The 16,602-nt window shown below is 37.1% G+C and overlaps 1 protein-coding gene across 6 annotated transcripts in view; it reads left to right on the top strand.

Annotated features, from left to right (window-relative positions):
* The window catches only part of LOC137398939 (protein transport protein Sec16B-like), a 37,326-nt gene that overhangs the window by 504 nt on the left and 20,220 nt on the right, over window positions 1-16,602 (top strand). For 4 of the 6 annotated variants that reach the window (XM_068085105.1, XM_068085103.1, XM_068085104.1 and 1 more), the window contains exons 2-11: window positions 52-146; window positions 1,921-1,941; window positions 2,744-2,876; window positions 4,645-4,723; window positions 7,755-7,900; window positions 10,158-10,274; window positions 12,253-12,475; window positions 14,284-14,422; window positions 15,083-15,230; window positions 16,015-16,208. In XM_068085105.1, the coding sequence (XP_067941206.1) occupies window positions 52-146; window positions 1,921-1,941; window positions 2,744-2,876; window positions 4,645-4,723; window positions 7,755-7,900; window positions 10,158-10,274; window positions 12,253-12,475; window positions 14,284-14,422; window positions 15,083-15,230; window positions 16,015-16,208 (1,295 nt within the window). The remainder of the gene's footprint in view (window positions 1-51; window positions 147-1,920; window positions 1,942-2,743; window positions 2,877-4,644; window positions 4,724-7,754; window positions 7,901-10,157; window positions 10,275-12,252; window positions 12,476-14,283; window positions 14,423-15,082; window positions 15,231-16,014; window positions 16,209-16,602) is intronic. The other 2 variants (XM_068085101.1, XM_068085102.1) reach the window with 2 other exon arrangements.

Below are 16,602 nucleotides of genomic sequence, written 5' to 3'. Positions count from 1 at the left end.
TACTGCGTCAATAGTGGACCGAGTATATATATAGTGGTGACATCTGTTTAGGTAATCAACAGCCAAACATGTACAACCAGATGGATCCCCAGATGCAGCAGAGAATGGCCATGATGAAGGGATTCAAGCCCCTTACTCAGCAGCAGGTACTTGCTATAGTTTATTATTGAATAGGTCTTGCGTGCTTATTCAGGTATAAATAACTTCATATCGTACATTTACAACAATATTCAGCTATCGGTCCTGGTAGGTTTTACTTATTTTTTCCGTTTCGTATTTACCTAGTTACCTCGCTATTCACTTTTCGATAGGCTCACCTGCCAAGGTGTGTCAGGTGTGAAAGTTTAACCCTTACGCTGCCAAAGACGCATTTGTGCGTTTTCTAGGGTCGAGTACCACAGACGCATAATTACGACTTTCCCAGCAATTGCGTAGTAACTTCATTTTATTATTCATTGACAACATGACCCACGGTCTTTAGGACTTTCAAGATATTGACAATGTTGTCCGAAGATATCTTTATAAAATCAGCCTAAAAGAATGAAGCAATTTTAAACTTGTTTGAGAACTACTAACCTAAAAATGAACATTTTTTGTGAGTTGATTAAGTACCACACGAGTCAGAAAACAGGTAATTACTATGTTGATGATGTTATAGCCAATTCAGATTTAGATTTTCGTAATTATACAAATAATTAAAGTAGCAGCTGTGACGTTGATAGTGGTAAAAGTGATAGTTTTGTAAGGGTAAGGAACATTGTGGAGGATCGTCTTAGCTTCGTAGCGATCGCTTCACATAGCTTTATCATCGCACAAAGTATAGATACATTGAATTTTTGCATAGCAGTGTTAGTTAAAATGTTGGCAAAATAAAATATGTTACGAATAATGTTCTAGATAGAGTTTGAAATTGAAAAAAATGTTGTATACATATCATGAAGCAATATCGGCAATTTTCAGTAAAATGGCTGGCAGTAGGCCGATAGCTAAATTTGTACATGAATGGCAGCGAAAGGGTTAAAGCAAGCTTTGCTTTCTAGCATTACATCCTGGTCTAACCATTTTCTTCCATTGCCACAACTGATGGTGACATCGGACTTTTTTCGGTTTGCATGCTTTAAATGGGTTTGGGGTTGCCTGCTGCCGATGAATTCACATCCGACTTCCAACGGTCTGGAGTTGCGCTATAGATCATTTTCAAGATTTGCGATGTATCCCTCAAAACAAAACTTGTTATAGTAAACTTCTTCACTGTTATGGTCACCTTTAAATTCATGCGTAGTCAACTAGCTGCACTAAAAACTGTGTAATTTGTTATCCTCCTACGAGATACCTCCCTGGCATGTTAACGTAAAAGCAAAAGGTCAAGCAGAAACAGTACCGAGTAGTAGAGTGTTGTCATAGCAGAGACCCGCGCGGTTGTGTGCTATAAAAGGTTTTACCTCCACGGTTAGCCGAGTATTATCGATTTGGATTCATCGGCAGTGAGCCTTTCTAAGAGATGTCAAAGTCCTCTCACAGCAAATGCCTTTGCATAAATTTAGTGAAGGAAAATGGCATCAAATGCTGTCGGATTTAACAGTTTCTACGATTGGGAGTGGAAGCAACTCCGCATCCTTTCAAACTATGGAAACACAGTTTGTAAAATAAACTTTATTGATTTCTGATTGGCTAAAGCAACAGGTGAATTGAAACCAATTTTGTGCTTGGCTAGCGTTTTACAAGTAGATAGCTAAAGGATTTGTAAGGCTTATCTTACTGTTTGTTTATAATACTTGTATCGGGATTTGTCTTCTTTCATGGAAATCATGATGTTCTTTATGATATAATTGTTTCATCAACTGTTGCTATCATGACATAACATCGTTACTTGTCGCTGATCATGGATGACTATTATTAGGCTACCTAACTTTTTGCAAGGTTCCAACAGTCAATATGCAGGTACGCTGTAGTGTTTCTAGTTGATGATTGTTGTACCACAGGTTATCATCAGTATCAGCTAGACCTTGTGTACTCCTTGCTCTAGACCTCTCGTACTCCTTGCTCTAGACCTCTGTTGTTCACCAGCAAACTTATTAGTTTATGGGTTGTCAAGCACTTATGAGTCATGACTTCTGATTGGCTGTTTGTGTTAAATGTTCTCTGTCAGATGGAGGAAAGCTATAGGCGTGGTTATCCTGTTCCTCAACAGGGGCCCTACCCAGCTGTGGGCTCGCAGCCGTACACTAACTGCGCTCATTGTTATAACCACGGTTACAATGATAATTCTATGGTAAATTATTGCTCGTAATTTTGCTCATTTGTTCTCATGTTACGCTATGCTCGCTTTCTCCCAATTCCTAGAGTATTGCCAGGCCACACTGTTGCTACACCACAATTTTTCTACTAGCATTTGTGACGAGGATATCACTAAACATGTGAGTTGTTCAATGATTATTCATAGACAAATGCCAGAGTGTAACTATTTTGCTCTACTCTCAGGCTAAGACATAGAATGTGAGGGTGTGCTGAAGTTCGGAGTGGGTCATCTACCCGTGTCTAGCCCTAATTACTTGCAGGATATCATTACTTTTCTAAATTTTTATCGAGTTGTGGTTTCGCCAAACTGGAACAAAGAATCTCCAGAGTTTTCGATTTCTAATAACTAAAGTGTTTACTGAGGTACAAGCTATCGCTTTCTCAGATGTAGTTAACCTGAAGCCCTTTTCCTACAAGTTTTCACATATGCATTTCTTCTGTGTAGTTGAGTGGAAACACAGGCTATCACCAAGGACGACACATGGGTTCTAACGCAGCAGCAGCACCCGTGCGGGCCGGTGGTCCGATGGTCGGACAGCATCCTGCTCAAAGTTATGCCACCCCACAGCCTCAGTCCGGTAAGTCCTCAGCGCAGTCTGCATGTCTCGTATGTTTTAGTTCCTTCTTATTGCAGTCTCAGTCTACTAGCTGGCTTCAGTTTGTAAATGAACAGTTATACCTCGACATATAAGCCTAAGACGTCCCATGACAGAGCTCGTATGTCAATTCTCTAATTTGTCAAAGCATTTTTTCCTATATAAAGTAGCTAAATACCCATTAATTCATTCTCCACCCTCTGAAACGGCTCTCCACCCTCCTAAAATGGGATACTATGATGGAAAAATGTGTTTTAGTTGTAATAATTTACCACCATAAATTTGCTCACCAAGTAACAAAACTTATCTAACGTTTATGATCTGCAATAAAATGTAACATTATCATGTACAGTACTGTAGGGAGTTCTTACCTTCGAGGCAGACAGTAACGGCTATCGATAGTATGATAAAAACTTCAGAGCAACATGCGTTGGAAAGAATGTACAATAGTTCTAATAGAGTGTACAATAGCTCAGATGGAGTGTACCAAAGGTCAGATAGAGTGTACAATAGTCCTCTAAGAATGTACCGTGGCCTAGAAAGAGTGTTAATTCATCTTAGCATGTGTGACAATTCTATAGTAGCTAATAATCTTCATTAAATTCCAATAGATATGGTTTTATTGGGAGTTGTTAATTTCTGGACAGATGGTAGCGGCCGTGTGAGAAAGACTCGCAGAAACCCGTTTGGTACGCTTCTCTTTTGAGAAGCGAACACAACCTCTGAATTTGCCTTGTTAATTAAACGAACTTAGCTTACACTTAAAAATAAGTTTTAATCTTACACTAAACTTGTTTCTAATTTTGTCTTCGTTTTAATTTTTTTATTATTTTCTTCAAGTTTGGTGCTTTTGTCTCACTATCACTTTTAGCTGGCCTTTTTAAAACTTTTTCAAACTGATTCGATGAGAAAGATCAAGTGATGCTGTTCTCGAAAGCGGCCTCTCGAATACTCGGTCGCCACATTGATAACTGTCTCGTATGATCACATCTCAAATTTGTCTCAAAGCAAAAATTTGCTCGTATCTTAAATGTGTGGTATGTCGAGGTATGACTGTATATAAAAATGCTCAGGCCATGCACAAACAGTAAAGGTTTTTACTTTTTTCCAAGTAATAATTTGTATAAAATTACTTTGGCTGACCTCGATGGTTGGCTATCCATCTTAGTTACTCTGTTATCATGTTGTCCAATAATATATTAAATCTCTTTGTTTACTTTGCTCAATCAGGAGGTTGGCCGACTACTCAGCTGGAAGTTATATATTGTTCCTACTGAACAGATCACCCAGGAGTGGAGGGAGGCAGTTGCTGAGTTCACTGCCTAAAATTGTTTAAATCTAGCACACTAAAATTGCTAATCTTTTCTCATAAAAGATTGGAAATTTTAAATTAATTTCACTTAAAAATTTAAAATCAATTTTAAATCTTTCACTGTTATTTTCAAGTTCACCCTCATCACTTCCTTCCCAAGAACCATCATACTATTATAGTAGGGGGCTTTGACATTGTCTGTAGATTTGTCTTCTCTTGATACTTGGGCATGTCATGTTGACCACAGAGCAGCAGTAGTAGGAACTGCTTGTTAGACTGAGCTCTCAAAAGTATTATGAGAGTCTTTCTGCTAGCCCCCACACGATATGAAATTGCACTAACGAAGCTCTCACTTTCTGTTCACTGCACCAGTCATCCAAGTAGCTATTTTCTTCAACTATCATAGCCTCTGCTCCTAAGTTTTCCATAATGTTATAGGCTACCAACAGTATGGAAACGAGTCTAGGATGCCTAGGAATCAGTCATTCGGTGGATATAGACTCGATGACAGTTACAGGTATTTGCTAGCTCTAACATTGAATGCTAAACCTAAATATTTCACTATCATGAGCCGCGTAGTAATGCTCGGCGTTTGCGTATGGCCAAGAGCCACATGATGCGGTTGGAGCAGGTTTCGTACAAAAAGTTTCTGATTAGTGAGTAGGTAATTAATTAGCCTATCACGTCTGTACTAAAATGAAAGGAAGCAATTTTCTGCACCGAGCCAATAGAAAATATGTTTACATCCGATATTGATTGTAGTTTCGCTTTACAAATCTTATTTTTATTGCAATTTCTTCTTAGCAATGACCTGTCGTGTCGTGTCAGGCACAATAGTACCGATGAGAGGGATTCTTTTTACTTTTTGCAGTAATAATAATGCCATAAGCTGTAATAATAGTGATAAATCGTCCGAATCGGCCATGCTCACGGTCATAGTGAATATGGCTGAAGTGTTTGGGTTCAGTCTGCAACGCATTTGTGGCATTTTGTCTGGCATTAAACAATGTAACATTTTATTCCGATTAATCTGGTATCAAAACATTTTTTCATCGACGGTGTGGTTCCAAAGTTATGACAATTTATACATGCCCCTTTCAAATATTAGGTTTTACCGAATATGTAATTATGTTTCGATGAAGACATTAATTTAGTAGCGAAAGAGTTCAGGAGTTGTCTCACCGGTGGCCTGTCGGGGGTCACTGTACTAGCATGCCTCACCGGTGGCCTGTCGGGGGTCACTGTACTAGCATTTGGCTAGTCCCAACTATATTTAGTACTAATCCTTGGTTTTTTCGTGACGCCATTTTATCGTGGTCCACCATCTTTGTAGACAACTTTTAGCGTTGAAAACACGAAGCTTTCGCAATCGATTTTCGCAAACGACGCGGTTGTTCACAATTTTGTACAGCAACGCTGAACACTTCTTTGCACAGAATCCCGATATAATATTGAAATAACACCAAAAATATTATTCAATAATAAACTATTCAAACGAGAATGACGGTCGTTTGTCTACAAATTGTCTTTTGTCACTTTTCTGCGAACAAGCGCATGTGTAGATAAATTGATCACATCAAAAACAGAGGATTGGTATGTGCTGTGATGTTCTAGTATATCGGCTTTTATGTTAGTACATCGTTACCTCCTACTAGTGTGTTGGTACCTCCTACTAGTGTATTGGTACCTCCTACTAGTGTATCGGTACCTCCTACTAGTATATTGGTACCTCCTACTAGTATATTGGTACCTCCTACTAGTATATTGGTACCTCCTACTAGTGTGTTGGTACCTCCTACTAGTATTTTGGTACCTCCTACTAGTGTTTTGGTACCTCCTACTAGTATATTGGTACCTCCTACTAGTGTATTGATACACTATAATTGGTGCATTAATAAGTAGAAAGATTAGTAGTGAAGCATGTGTTGATGTCTCCATTACTAGTCTGTCTGTTGTATGCCTTTGCAGTGGAAACTCGTCCACACCAGCTATTAAGAGGTCTCGGTAAGTTCACCGAGCCTTCCTTCGGCTCGTTTTTAAATTATTATTGTTAAGTGTTCTAAGTTGTCTGCTCTTTATTCTGCTTAGGGAGTTGTTTTGCCTTGCGCTGGAATGCTTCACAAGCGCTTGCAGTTGATTTGATTTAATTCTCCTGCAGGCTGGATAAATTGAAAGCGAAGATGCATCTCGCTGCAGCTATACCCTTTGTGATACATTCCTTTGCGGATTTGTTGGAAAGTTTGTTAGGTTTTTCTGCTGCTGATTGGGGCGTATTTAGGCTGTAGACCTTAACAGGAAGTGATTGCTAGATGTGTTGTATTTATATACAGCTCTTACCTACGGCTGCTTTTATGCTTCTGACAGATTTTATTCGCATGTGCCACAATCCTCTAGCATAAAAAAATAGATAATAATTGCAATATTCTAGACAAAATATTTTTCATAGAGATCAATTTTTCAAATGGTTACGACAGTATACATTGTGTAATGTATAGAGATGGTTAGGTTTTACTTTGGGGTGGAGCAGTTACCTTTATTTAGGGATTTGATCGATATAACTAAGTCGGCTAGATGGCTTTCACGATGACCGCCCCCAAACCTAGACTGAACTTAGGCTAATCATGTTGGGTATAAATTTGTAAATCACTCATCGTAGGTTGCATGATTTGGAGAGCGGGAAACATGATTTTTAATGAGATGAATTTTTCCAGTAACATTCAGCCATAAAACGTAAAAAATTGGTTTACTAATCTAAATGTTTATATACTGTAATCTATTACATGGCTAAAGCTCGAATGATTTTTTGCTAGTGTCTGTATGTATCTAGTTAAGTAGAAGAATTCTAAAATAAGTTTGGAGTTACTTGTCATCTTGGTAAGATGAAAGGTCATCACGGCATGCTGAATGTTGTCTTGTTCTTAAGGGGACTCACCAGATCCTCCAGCACACAGAAATATAATGTCACCTTTGAGGATTCTCCCTGGTATCTGTCTAGATATTAGCTTCTGTTTCTTGTTTAAAATTTTATTTTGTTCCGTTTTTAAGTTAGCTATTATTTTAAAGTGAAATGTTTCTTAGCAGTTGGAGTTGTCCGTCCGTCCGAATTCTTGACCATAATTAACTCTCTGGCGAGAACAGAGAACGTGCAGAGGTTTTCTTGTGTCCGCCTTTGTCTGGTGTCAGTGCTTCACGTACTATGACATGGTGTCAGCGGTGTGCTTGCCATGGCATTGTGTCAGCAATCAGTGTACGTGGCATTACCGTGACATTGTGTCAGCGGTGTAAGCAAAGTTAAAGAAAAGCAGACTACAGTTAGGTATTCGGTTTTAAAAATACTCTTATGGATCACACACGTAAATATAAACTGCGCATTGCGTTCCTTGATGGCATGGCTGGTAAAGAGTAGATAACTCACCAACTGTTCTCGCTAAATTTTCAGACTCCTGACAGATGCGCATATATTTTTCATGACTTCAAGTTTCAGTCTATTTTCAAATTTTGATATTTTCTTATTTTTGAAATTTTGATATCCGTGCTTTTCTTTTCAGCAGCTACAGGGACGATGATTACAGCGGATCTGGTAGACCGAGATCTAAAGATGTATACGAGGAGAGACGGGGATATGGTTATGGCTCTCGACCTTCCAGTAGATCTGCAAGCAGGCCTTCGAGTAGAACTGGTAGTGCTGCTGCCGGTATGTTATATTTCATATTTATTGTTGGTTTATTGTGTTGCTTTCATTCTACCGCATGCTTGTTTGTTTGTTGCGTTTTACTCTTTTTCCTGTTTACCAGTGTTTGAGAAATTTCACTGTTTGTTTGGCTGCCTTGAAAATCATTCTTTGCATTAATGTTTCTGAACCTCGTTGCATATACATGTAGATCCATATTTGCCACAGCGGCATCTCTGCAAAACCTATTTTATAAAGCATATGTTCAGATTGATTCCACAGCGAAAGTCCATTCTGGTATTAGTCATTTAATTTTATGTTTTCCAGTTGATTTTTTATACAAATTGTTTGTGATTACCGCAATAGTTTTATTTATCAACTGTCAATGATATAAAGATGGTTCCAGAAGGCCAGTTGGTTAAAAATCAGGAGTGTTCAGTGTTGGCTTCTGTATTTGGATTTTGCTCTCTTTCCAAACAAAACACAATCAGAAGAGCAAGGAGTATCATATCTTTTAACTCACCAGATTTTAGTGGCTTCTGGTTTGACGGCCAAACATTGTCAGAATTCACATCAACAGTTTTTGAATTGACATCTCGGTAGTTAACAAATGTTGATCTTTCTGTAACTCTCCATTCCACAAATCCTTTCTGTTCAGTGAAAATCTATCTTGAAGTTGTGTTTAAACTATATATAAATAGACCTTTTGGATTTTGTTGATGCTTACCTGTGTGGCTGTTGGTTATGGAAAATTCCATTCACTGCTTATCAATGAGTTGAGACATTTTTTGATGATTTTGGTTGAAATATTATTTGGTGGTCTCGTTGGATTATTTATTTTAAGCACGCCGTTTACAGAGGATTTTATAACAGTCCTAAGAGCTTTCTAGCAAATGCTGATGTGTCATTGTTTCTCATAACAGCGTTGAACATAGTTCTAGATTGCCTCGAATACTTTTTATAACAAGTCATATATGTATGCTGGCATCACTGAAAGTGTTGAGCCTGTTGCTCTGACTAAAATTGGTTGTGACCAGAATTAGCTGTGACCAAAATTAGTTTTGATCAAAATTACCTGTGGACAGAATTTGCTGTGACCAAAATTGGTTTAACCAGAATTTGCTGTGACCAGAATTGGTTGTGACCAGAATTGGTTGTGACCAGAATTAGTTGTGATCAGAATTGGCTGTGACCAGAATTAGTTGTGATCAAAATTCACCTTGGACAAAATTTACTGTGACCGAAATTGGTTTAACCACAATTTGCTGTGACCAGAATTGGTTGTGACCAGAATTAGTTGTGATCAGAATTAGCTGTGACCAGAATTAGTTGTGATCAAAATTTACCTTGGACAAAATTTACTGTGACCGAAATTGGTTTAACCAGAATTTGCTGTGATCAGAATTGGTTGTGACCAGAATTCGGTGTGATCAGAATTAGCTGTGACCAGAATTTGCTGTAGACAGAATTTGTAGAATGTTCTCTTGCCTACCAAAGTTGTTACTTTACTATGTTTTATTCAATGTAGTTTTGAGGTAATCGTAAAACTTATCCATTGACAATCTTTACTATGGATTCCTCTAGAGACACCCTTTTCTACAGCATAGTAATCTATCAATGTGCTGCACTGTCTATGTTTTGGTTAATCTCAGTGTTCTGAAGCTATGATAAGCTTGCGTGCATACAGCTGTTTTGATTTGCTGTTTATGAGCCCATTCTGTTACAATTCCAACATGCGTTTTGTCAGCCAACTGCAGCTTGTCTCTTGTCTTCCAGCGATAGATAAAGTTCGAATAATGTAGGCTGAAAATTGTGGTAGATTATATTTATTATATATAATAATATATATTATAATATATATAATAATATATGTTACTATATATATAATAATATATATTATTTATATTCTATTTATTAGACTATGACTCTGAAATAGACCGACACATGGGTAGCAAGTGTCATCGTAAGTTTGGGTCTTTTGGCCCTTTCTTCTTTTTACCTTATTTATTAATTGTCCTTTTCGCTCCAATCGTGTAGCTTAACACAGACTCTCATTCGTCAAGTGTTTTGATTGGTTAGCTGTACAGCCAATCAAAATTAATTATTGTCAATCAGTGGCACCTGCAACTTCTTGTGCGGCTGAAGCACTGACTGCGCATGTCAGCATGCTGTCTGTTAGATTTTAACACTAATGTTACCGTTCTGTTGGCGCTCTTCGTCTTGTCTTTCCACGGTTTCCCCTTATCTGTCGTTCTTTTCTTATTTTTCACCTTGCCTCTAGGCATATTTCAGACTGAGGTCAACCCATACCTCATGAATCAGTCTGGCTTCTCGCCCCGTCCCCCTAGTAGAACCAGCAGCAGGTTGGACTCAGCCTATCAGAGAAGTCATACAGCAGGTAATCTATCAGTCCTATGTAAAACAGATTTGCTTGGACGATTGAGTTCCTGGCGATATCCTTAACTTATTTGTATCATCAGTGACCTTGACCCATAGTTGACTGAAAGTACAGCTGGTGACCTAGCGGGTGTTTTCTTTTCAAATAGCAAATGTTTCTTACTATTACAAGTAACGTGTTTGAGGTGGGGACAAGTCCATCCTTACTCTACAACTAAAGAAGTCGCTGTGAATGGTTAGTTTATTATATAGTTTGAGTCTGGTTAACTCAACAGCTCATCTACCTAAATGAGATGATTTGTTGAATGAGATTAAAAAGATGGCTGCCAGTTGGTCGAAAGTTCGGCACGAGTTTGTAACAATGCAAAAAAGGATGACTTATTTTTCTAATGATCGAATCAGACAATTTGCAGAGGACAGGTTTGGGTCAGTTTTGACATGACAAATTACTAATTTAAGATTTTGTCGTTGTTGTTTCTCTAGCAGTTATTAGATCACAAACAGGCAAACTTTTATGCTTTATCATTTTGTAGTTTCGTGAGATTACATGAACAACTTTATGAAACAACATTCTAATAATTTGTGTATTTTGTGAACAGATTTCACAAGATTGATTAACAACCTGATACGAGCTATTCCTTGGATGTAGTTGATAGCTTAGAAATGTTCAAGGTGTGGTAGAGGGATAAATCTATGAAGTCGTGTTAGGAATTATTGTTGGCAACATTTTGGGTCCTGGAAGTTTCGGCAAAAATTTCATTTGATGAATGATTTTATGTGATCTTGTGCACCATTACATTACATCCATCAGATTTTGCTGAAGATAAACTCCTTGTTTCTTTGTTTTATGATATATCTATGTGTATATTCGAGTTAGTTGCTTGCGAAAATGTTAGTATTCATTGGTTAATATTTTTATTAATTTTCATATTATTTAATACGGTATGTTTCTTCTGTAATGTCCCGTTGTACTGCATGCCTCTCCTTTGTCTTACGAACTCATCTGCATGCATGAGTTTTCTGCATCATGTACCTATTACACAACGTAATAACTGCATGTCTAAAACCAAGAATTAAGTATTAAGAATTAACTAAAAACACTAGTTTTTGGTTGAAAGCATCAAGTTGCTATCACAAGGCGCGACTAGGTTTCTTGTCACTTGAGTTGTAGTTTTTTTAAAGACCCACATGTATGTTTTCTCTATTTTTGTGGTGGGCTTCTGTTTCACTGAAAAATGCTGTTTTTTTCACTCCCTCTTCGCTTACTCAGTGATATATGTATTCAGTTCGTACATGAACATCAAAACTAGTTCAAGCTATTTTACCCAGAATGCCTTGTATGTTTCACAGAAATGTCACCATGCTGGTTGATGGCCCAAAGAGAAATCAATAAACGTTTCTTTCTTGTTTTGCTACGGTTAAGAAAATGAAGTATTCCAAATTTTATTTTTAAACTGAACAATTTGGCTCACAGGATTGTGTTTAGTAGTGTAAGGGTATTTTCTTTTGCATAGCCTTTGCTTTGCATATTTTACAGCTTGAGGTTGATATAGTTGGGATTCTTTAAAAAAAGTATGCATTGCTTTAAATCAGGACATTTAAATCAAGCAAATTTAATTTACCTTTAATTTGCTCAAATTTAAATTAGCTATTCAAAATTTTCAATTTCATTCACCTTTAGTTTAAAATTTGTAAAAATGTAGTTGAAAAAAATTTTTAATAGATATTGAAAAAGATTTTGATTTTAAACATTAAAAAATTTTAATTTTCCGAAATGTAAAAACTAATTTCATTTTGTAAAATTTTAATTTTAAAATTTCAAAAGTTTTCAATTTGAAAAAACTTTATATTTAAAAAGTTTTTAATTTTTTAAAGGAAAAAGGTTGAAATATTCCTTCATGTCTGAAGCAGAAATAGATGGAACCATAGAATATTCCGGTAAAAATCCAAATTAGTTTTAACCACTTGCATTACCTCAGATGAGAGTTCATCAGATGAAGAGGAGGCTGAGCCATCTGAGCCACAACGGATGACCCCTGCCAAGTTCCCCATGCCTCATCTCATTCCTCGAATCATGTCTAATGGTGACACCCTCGAGGTTCAGCCACATAACCCTGCTGATGGCCAGCCAGCCACGATATGCTTCCTCAGGCGGCCCCTTCACCAGCTCACACTTCTCAAGTTCCCAGGTCCTCTCGTCAAGTGAGTATGAGTGATTATGAGTAGTGATACGTGCATCGCTTATAAGCGTACAATTCCTTACTTTTTATCAACAAGTCGCCGGAGTCAATCCGCATCATGTGAATGTCCATAGAAACACTTAATTCACATGGTAATGCAACTCCAAATCCACATGATGCGCATCATGGAAACTGATCAAATGCTTGTAATTAAGGTAAAATAATTAAGACTAAAAATGTTTACTGTTCTGCATGTTCATGTCGTGTCTCATGGCTGTTTATGCTGCGCTCACGAGTTCTGCTGTTTAACGGGTTCTGGCTATGCTTTTCTTCTGTTTGTCACATTCATTGTGTAACATTTTACGGTTTACAATAGATAATATTTCCAGATTTTTAAAAAGTGGACTTTACCCCCAGATCAGGCTCAGACTCGTGTAGTTGTACTTGTAGTTACTTTTATAAGTTCGGTTTTGCTTGCCAGACATCGAATGTCGTGTGTCATGGCTTTAGAAAGGCATGAAAATCAGACCAAACACACGTGCGTCAAATAAATCGAGTCTAGCATGAATTAGAATAAGAATTATCTACTCTCTCCATATTTACTCACTTTTGACCTCATTTAATAGCTTCTATAGTTTATGCTATCTGTAATAGTCTGCTGAGATATACATGTATATCCACAGCTTGCCAGCTTAACGTGTTAAAACCAGGATTTTACATGTTTATAATATTTGCGTCCATAAATTATTAGGTCAGCGTTGTGTGTAGATGACTTGCTATTACTATTATGTTAAAATTTACGCGTACAGTGAAACTCGGATAACTCGCCCTCGGATAGCTCGAACACATGGTTACTCCAACGGTTTTGTTTGGTTCGTTCCCACGCAATGATAAATAGATTGCTTTAGATAACTCGACCTCAACTTCATTAAAGCGAAGTTTTTTCCTAACGGCTACCGGAGACGGTTGTTATCGCTGTAGAATATCATTTTATTCCAAGCCATAGAGATAAACCTCAACTTTTAGAAGTTCTTAGGCATTATTATTACAACTATCGGCAAAATATTTTCGTTAACGACTTTTCTAAAGGTTTGCAAAAAATCAAATTTCATCAAACAGCCTCTTGAGGATAGCGCTTCGTAAGCAAGGAGAAGGGAAGTAACCTTCCAATAAACTTAAAGAAAAATCGGCAAAGTTGGTTTTTGTTAAACCGCTCAATAGAAAAATATGTCTTTTTTTCTGAGCGTTTCAACCGCAATCAGGTTTTGCCTATTTTAATCTGAAAACGTCCTGGCAGTCACATCACCTAAAACAAACAAATCTCAAGCAATAGAAAAGTATTTATATTTTCTGATAAAAATTGTTAAAACATAACATGAGAGGCCCCTTAACTTGCAACAAGCAATCTATGCTTTTGATTTATATATAGTTTGTATATGTATATGTACTGATAAATACAATAATACATGCACTTGTGACGGTGTTCTCATAACTTGAACGATCTGTTAACTCGAACACTTTCTCTCGGTCCCGTGAAGGTCGAGTTATCGGAGTTTCATTGTATTCGTTTCTCTATCTATGGAAGGTATTCAGTAGATGAATGAGAAAAGGTAACAGTTTTGATGATTAGACCTAAAAAAATGATTTGATTCAGAAGGTCGCATTTGCATTTCAACAGCATCGATCATAGTAAAACACTCTTGTTCTATTTTTAAAAAGGAGCGAAGTGAAGTCTGAAAAACATTTTTTGTTGTTCAAAAGATCATTTGTCAAGTAGGGCAGGTGGCAAATGTGGCAGTCAGCTCACCTGTTAGCACTTGTCTGTTGTAGAGGGCAAACTCACAAGCGAGACGTGCTTGATTACTGTCTTAAGATGGCTCAAGTCGCCCGAGAGGACTCAACACTTTTTGACAGAGATTCTACTGAGTTGCTCTGGAAGTTCTTGCACTTATTCGTCAAGCAGAACGGGGTGAGTAGATGAACTCTGCTGATGGACTGAGTCATCTAAAAACACACTGAGATGCAAGCTGACAGCTCTAACTGGATTGTAAAGAGAACATCATGCTATATATTAATATAAAAATAAAGGCTTGGTTCTTCAATGAAGCTCACCGATACGTGTGTCTGATACAGCATAAAAATTTACTGTTAGTAGATTACTACATGAATGCCCGGGTAATAAAAGTTTTTATACAGAAAATTTATTTTCATTTAACATAACTACAGTTACCATTCTAACTTTCAAACTTCATATTATGAGCAAAACGTTTTTTGAAGGTCAAATAAATTAAAAAACAAAATAAAACAACCGCAAAAGTGTGTAAATGTAAATCCGAAATAATTAGCAAGTACATGTAATTGCTAAATTAAGTTTGTTTTGGTTTTGATTACAATAAAAGATGATTTGATAATGATATAATTAATATGAGCTGAGAAAACAAAATATGAAACAGAGTATGTTGAATTAATAATAACAATTCGTGCATAGAAGTGTGTGTATAAAAAAGGTTACTGTTCCAGCACAAGCTATCCATCAAAACTTTGAATACGACGATACTGGTACCTCTCGATACTAGTACAAATGTAAAAATGAAATGTAAATATATCATACTGTCTTTGTTCTCTGTAGACCTATGTTGGTTCTGACATTGCCGAGCTGTTGCTGGAAGGTTTTGAAGTAGACAGCACCCTCTACTCAGTACAAGCGGTGCCTAAGGCTAATGCCAACATGACGCAGCAAGAGACGATAGACAGGTTCAGACAACTCGTCATGTTTGGTGAGTTTTTTTTAGCTCAACTCTTCCGCTACCGTGAGCCAATGTATCGGCTTTTGCGGTAATAGAAGCACAGACATTCAATATTCAATAGGGTTTCACTTTTCTTTTTATTACAAAGCCTACACAGCTAGACCAATCAAAGTTTGTCTCCAACGAAAAAACCTTGTTGCCAATCACATGCAACCAATCAAAAAGCTTTTTGCTAACCAGTTCCATTTATACTTATTTTTCAACACATGAAAACCAGCTTGCTATCTTCATGGCAATAAAAAAAATCACGGCGTTAGTTCAATGCAAAGAGATTTTGCGAGAGATAAATTAAAGATTTTGTACTCATCTTGTAAAAAAATTAGTTCTGAATAAGATGCATTTTAAAGTGAAACAATATTCACATTGATTTTAAAGGTGTTGCATAAATGCTAGCGGTATATTGAATCTCCGAAACTTCATTTGAATTAGTATGATCAGAATAGCGATTTTAGCACAGTAGCGAAAGAGTTAAAACTGTTTTCCTCACTTTTGTTTCTTCCATGTTATTTTTACTCTGTTCGGGTATAGCCGGTATCAACTATTGCAACGATAACAACTGGGGATGTTATTTCTCATGTATTTTTATTCTGAGCGTTTTAATCGTGTTCAAGCTATGTTGATTTCAATCTTGAAACATCCTGGCAGTCAAATCACCTCAAACATCAAAAACAATCACAAATCACTTTATGAAAAGATTTACTCAAAGTTCTGCTGTAAGTTTATCTTAAATGAAAAGGCATGATGTATTCGGTAGGTGACACAAAGGAAGCGCTAGAGTGGGCCATGTCAACCGACCAATGGGGACACGCCCTCTTCCTCTCTTCTAAGATGGGCTCAAGGATTCACGCCCACGTTTTGACAAGATTTGCCAACTCATCTATGACCTACAATGACCCATTACAGACTCTCTATCAGCTGATGAGTAATAGACAGCCAACCTCTGCCACGGTGAGTACCACTACTCGCCTTGACTGAACTCTTAGAATTTTAGAGCAGGAACTTACCAATTGTTATCAGAAACGCTGTTCAAGGTTTACACGGGATATTTATGAGCATGTAGGATATTTTATGTCCTGTTATAATTTCCACTGGATGTCAAAAAATTGGATAATTGTAGACCAATTTACATGTAAAACTTGTAGCAAATTACTATGATAGTTGTCTGCTCCTACTAATATTATATTGATGACTAGACAACTTCAGTCACCTTCTATGGAGGTAGATTAGTTTATAGCATTTTGATTCGTTGAGTAAAGCTGTGGGTGAGTTTTTAGGTGAACGTTATGAGGCAGCTTTAGTTTGGTTCCTTACTAGTTCTGCCATGGCTCCCAGTAATACATGC

The sequence above is a fragment of the Watersipora subatra genome, chromosome 6 (assembly GCF_963576615.1).
Source record: "Watersipora subatra chromosome 6, tzWatSuba1.1, whole genome shotgun sequence".
NCBI classification, from domain to species: Eukaryota; Metazoa; Bryozoa; class Gymnolaemata; order Cheilostomatida; family Watersiporidae; genus Watersipora; species Watersipora subatra.
Note: the sequence above shows the minus strand (reverse complement) of the source record. Positions and strands in the feature narration are given on the sequence as shown.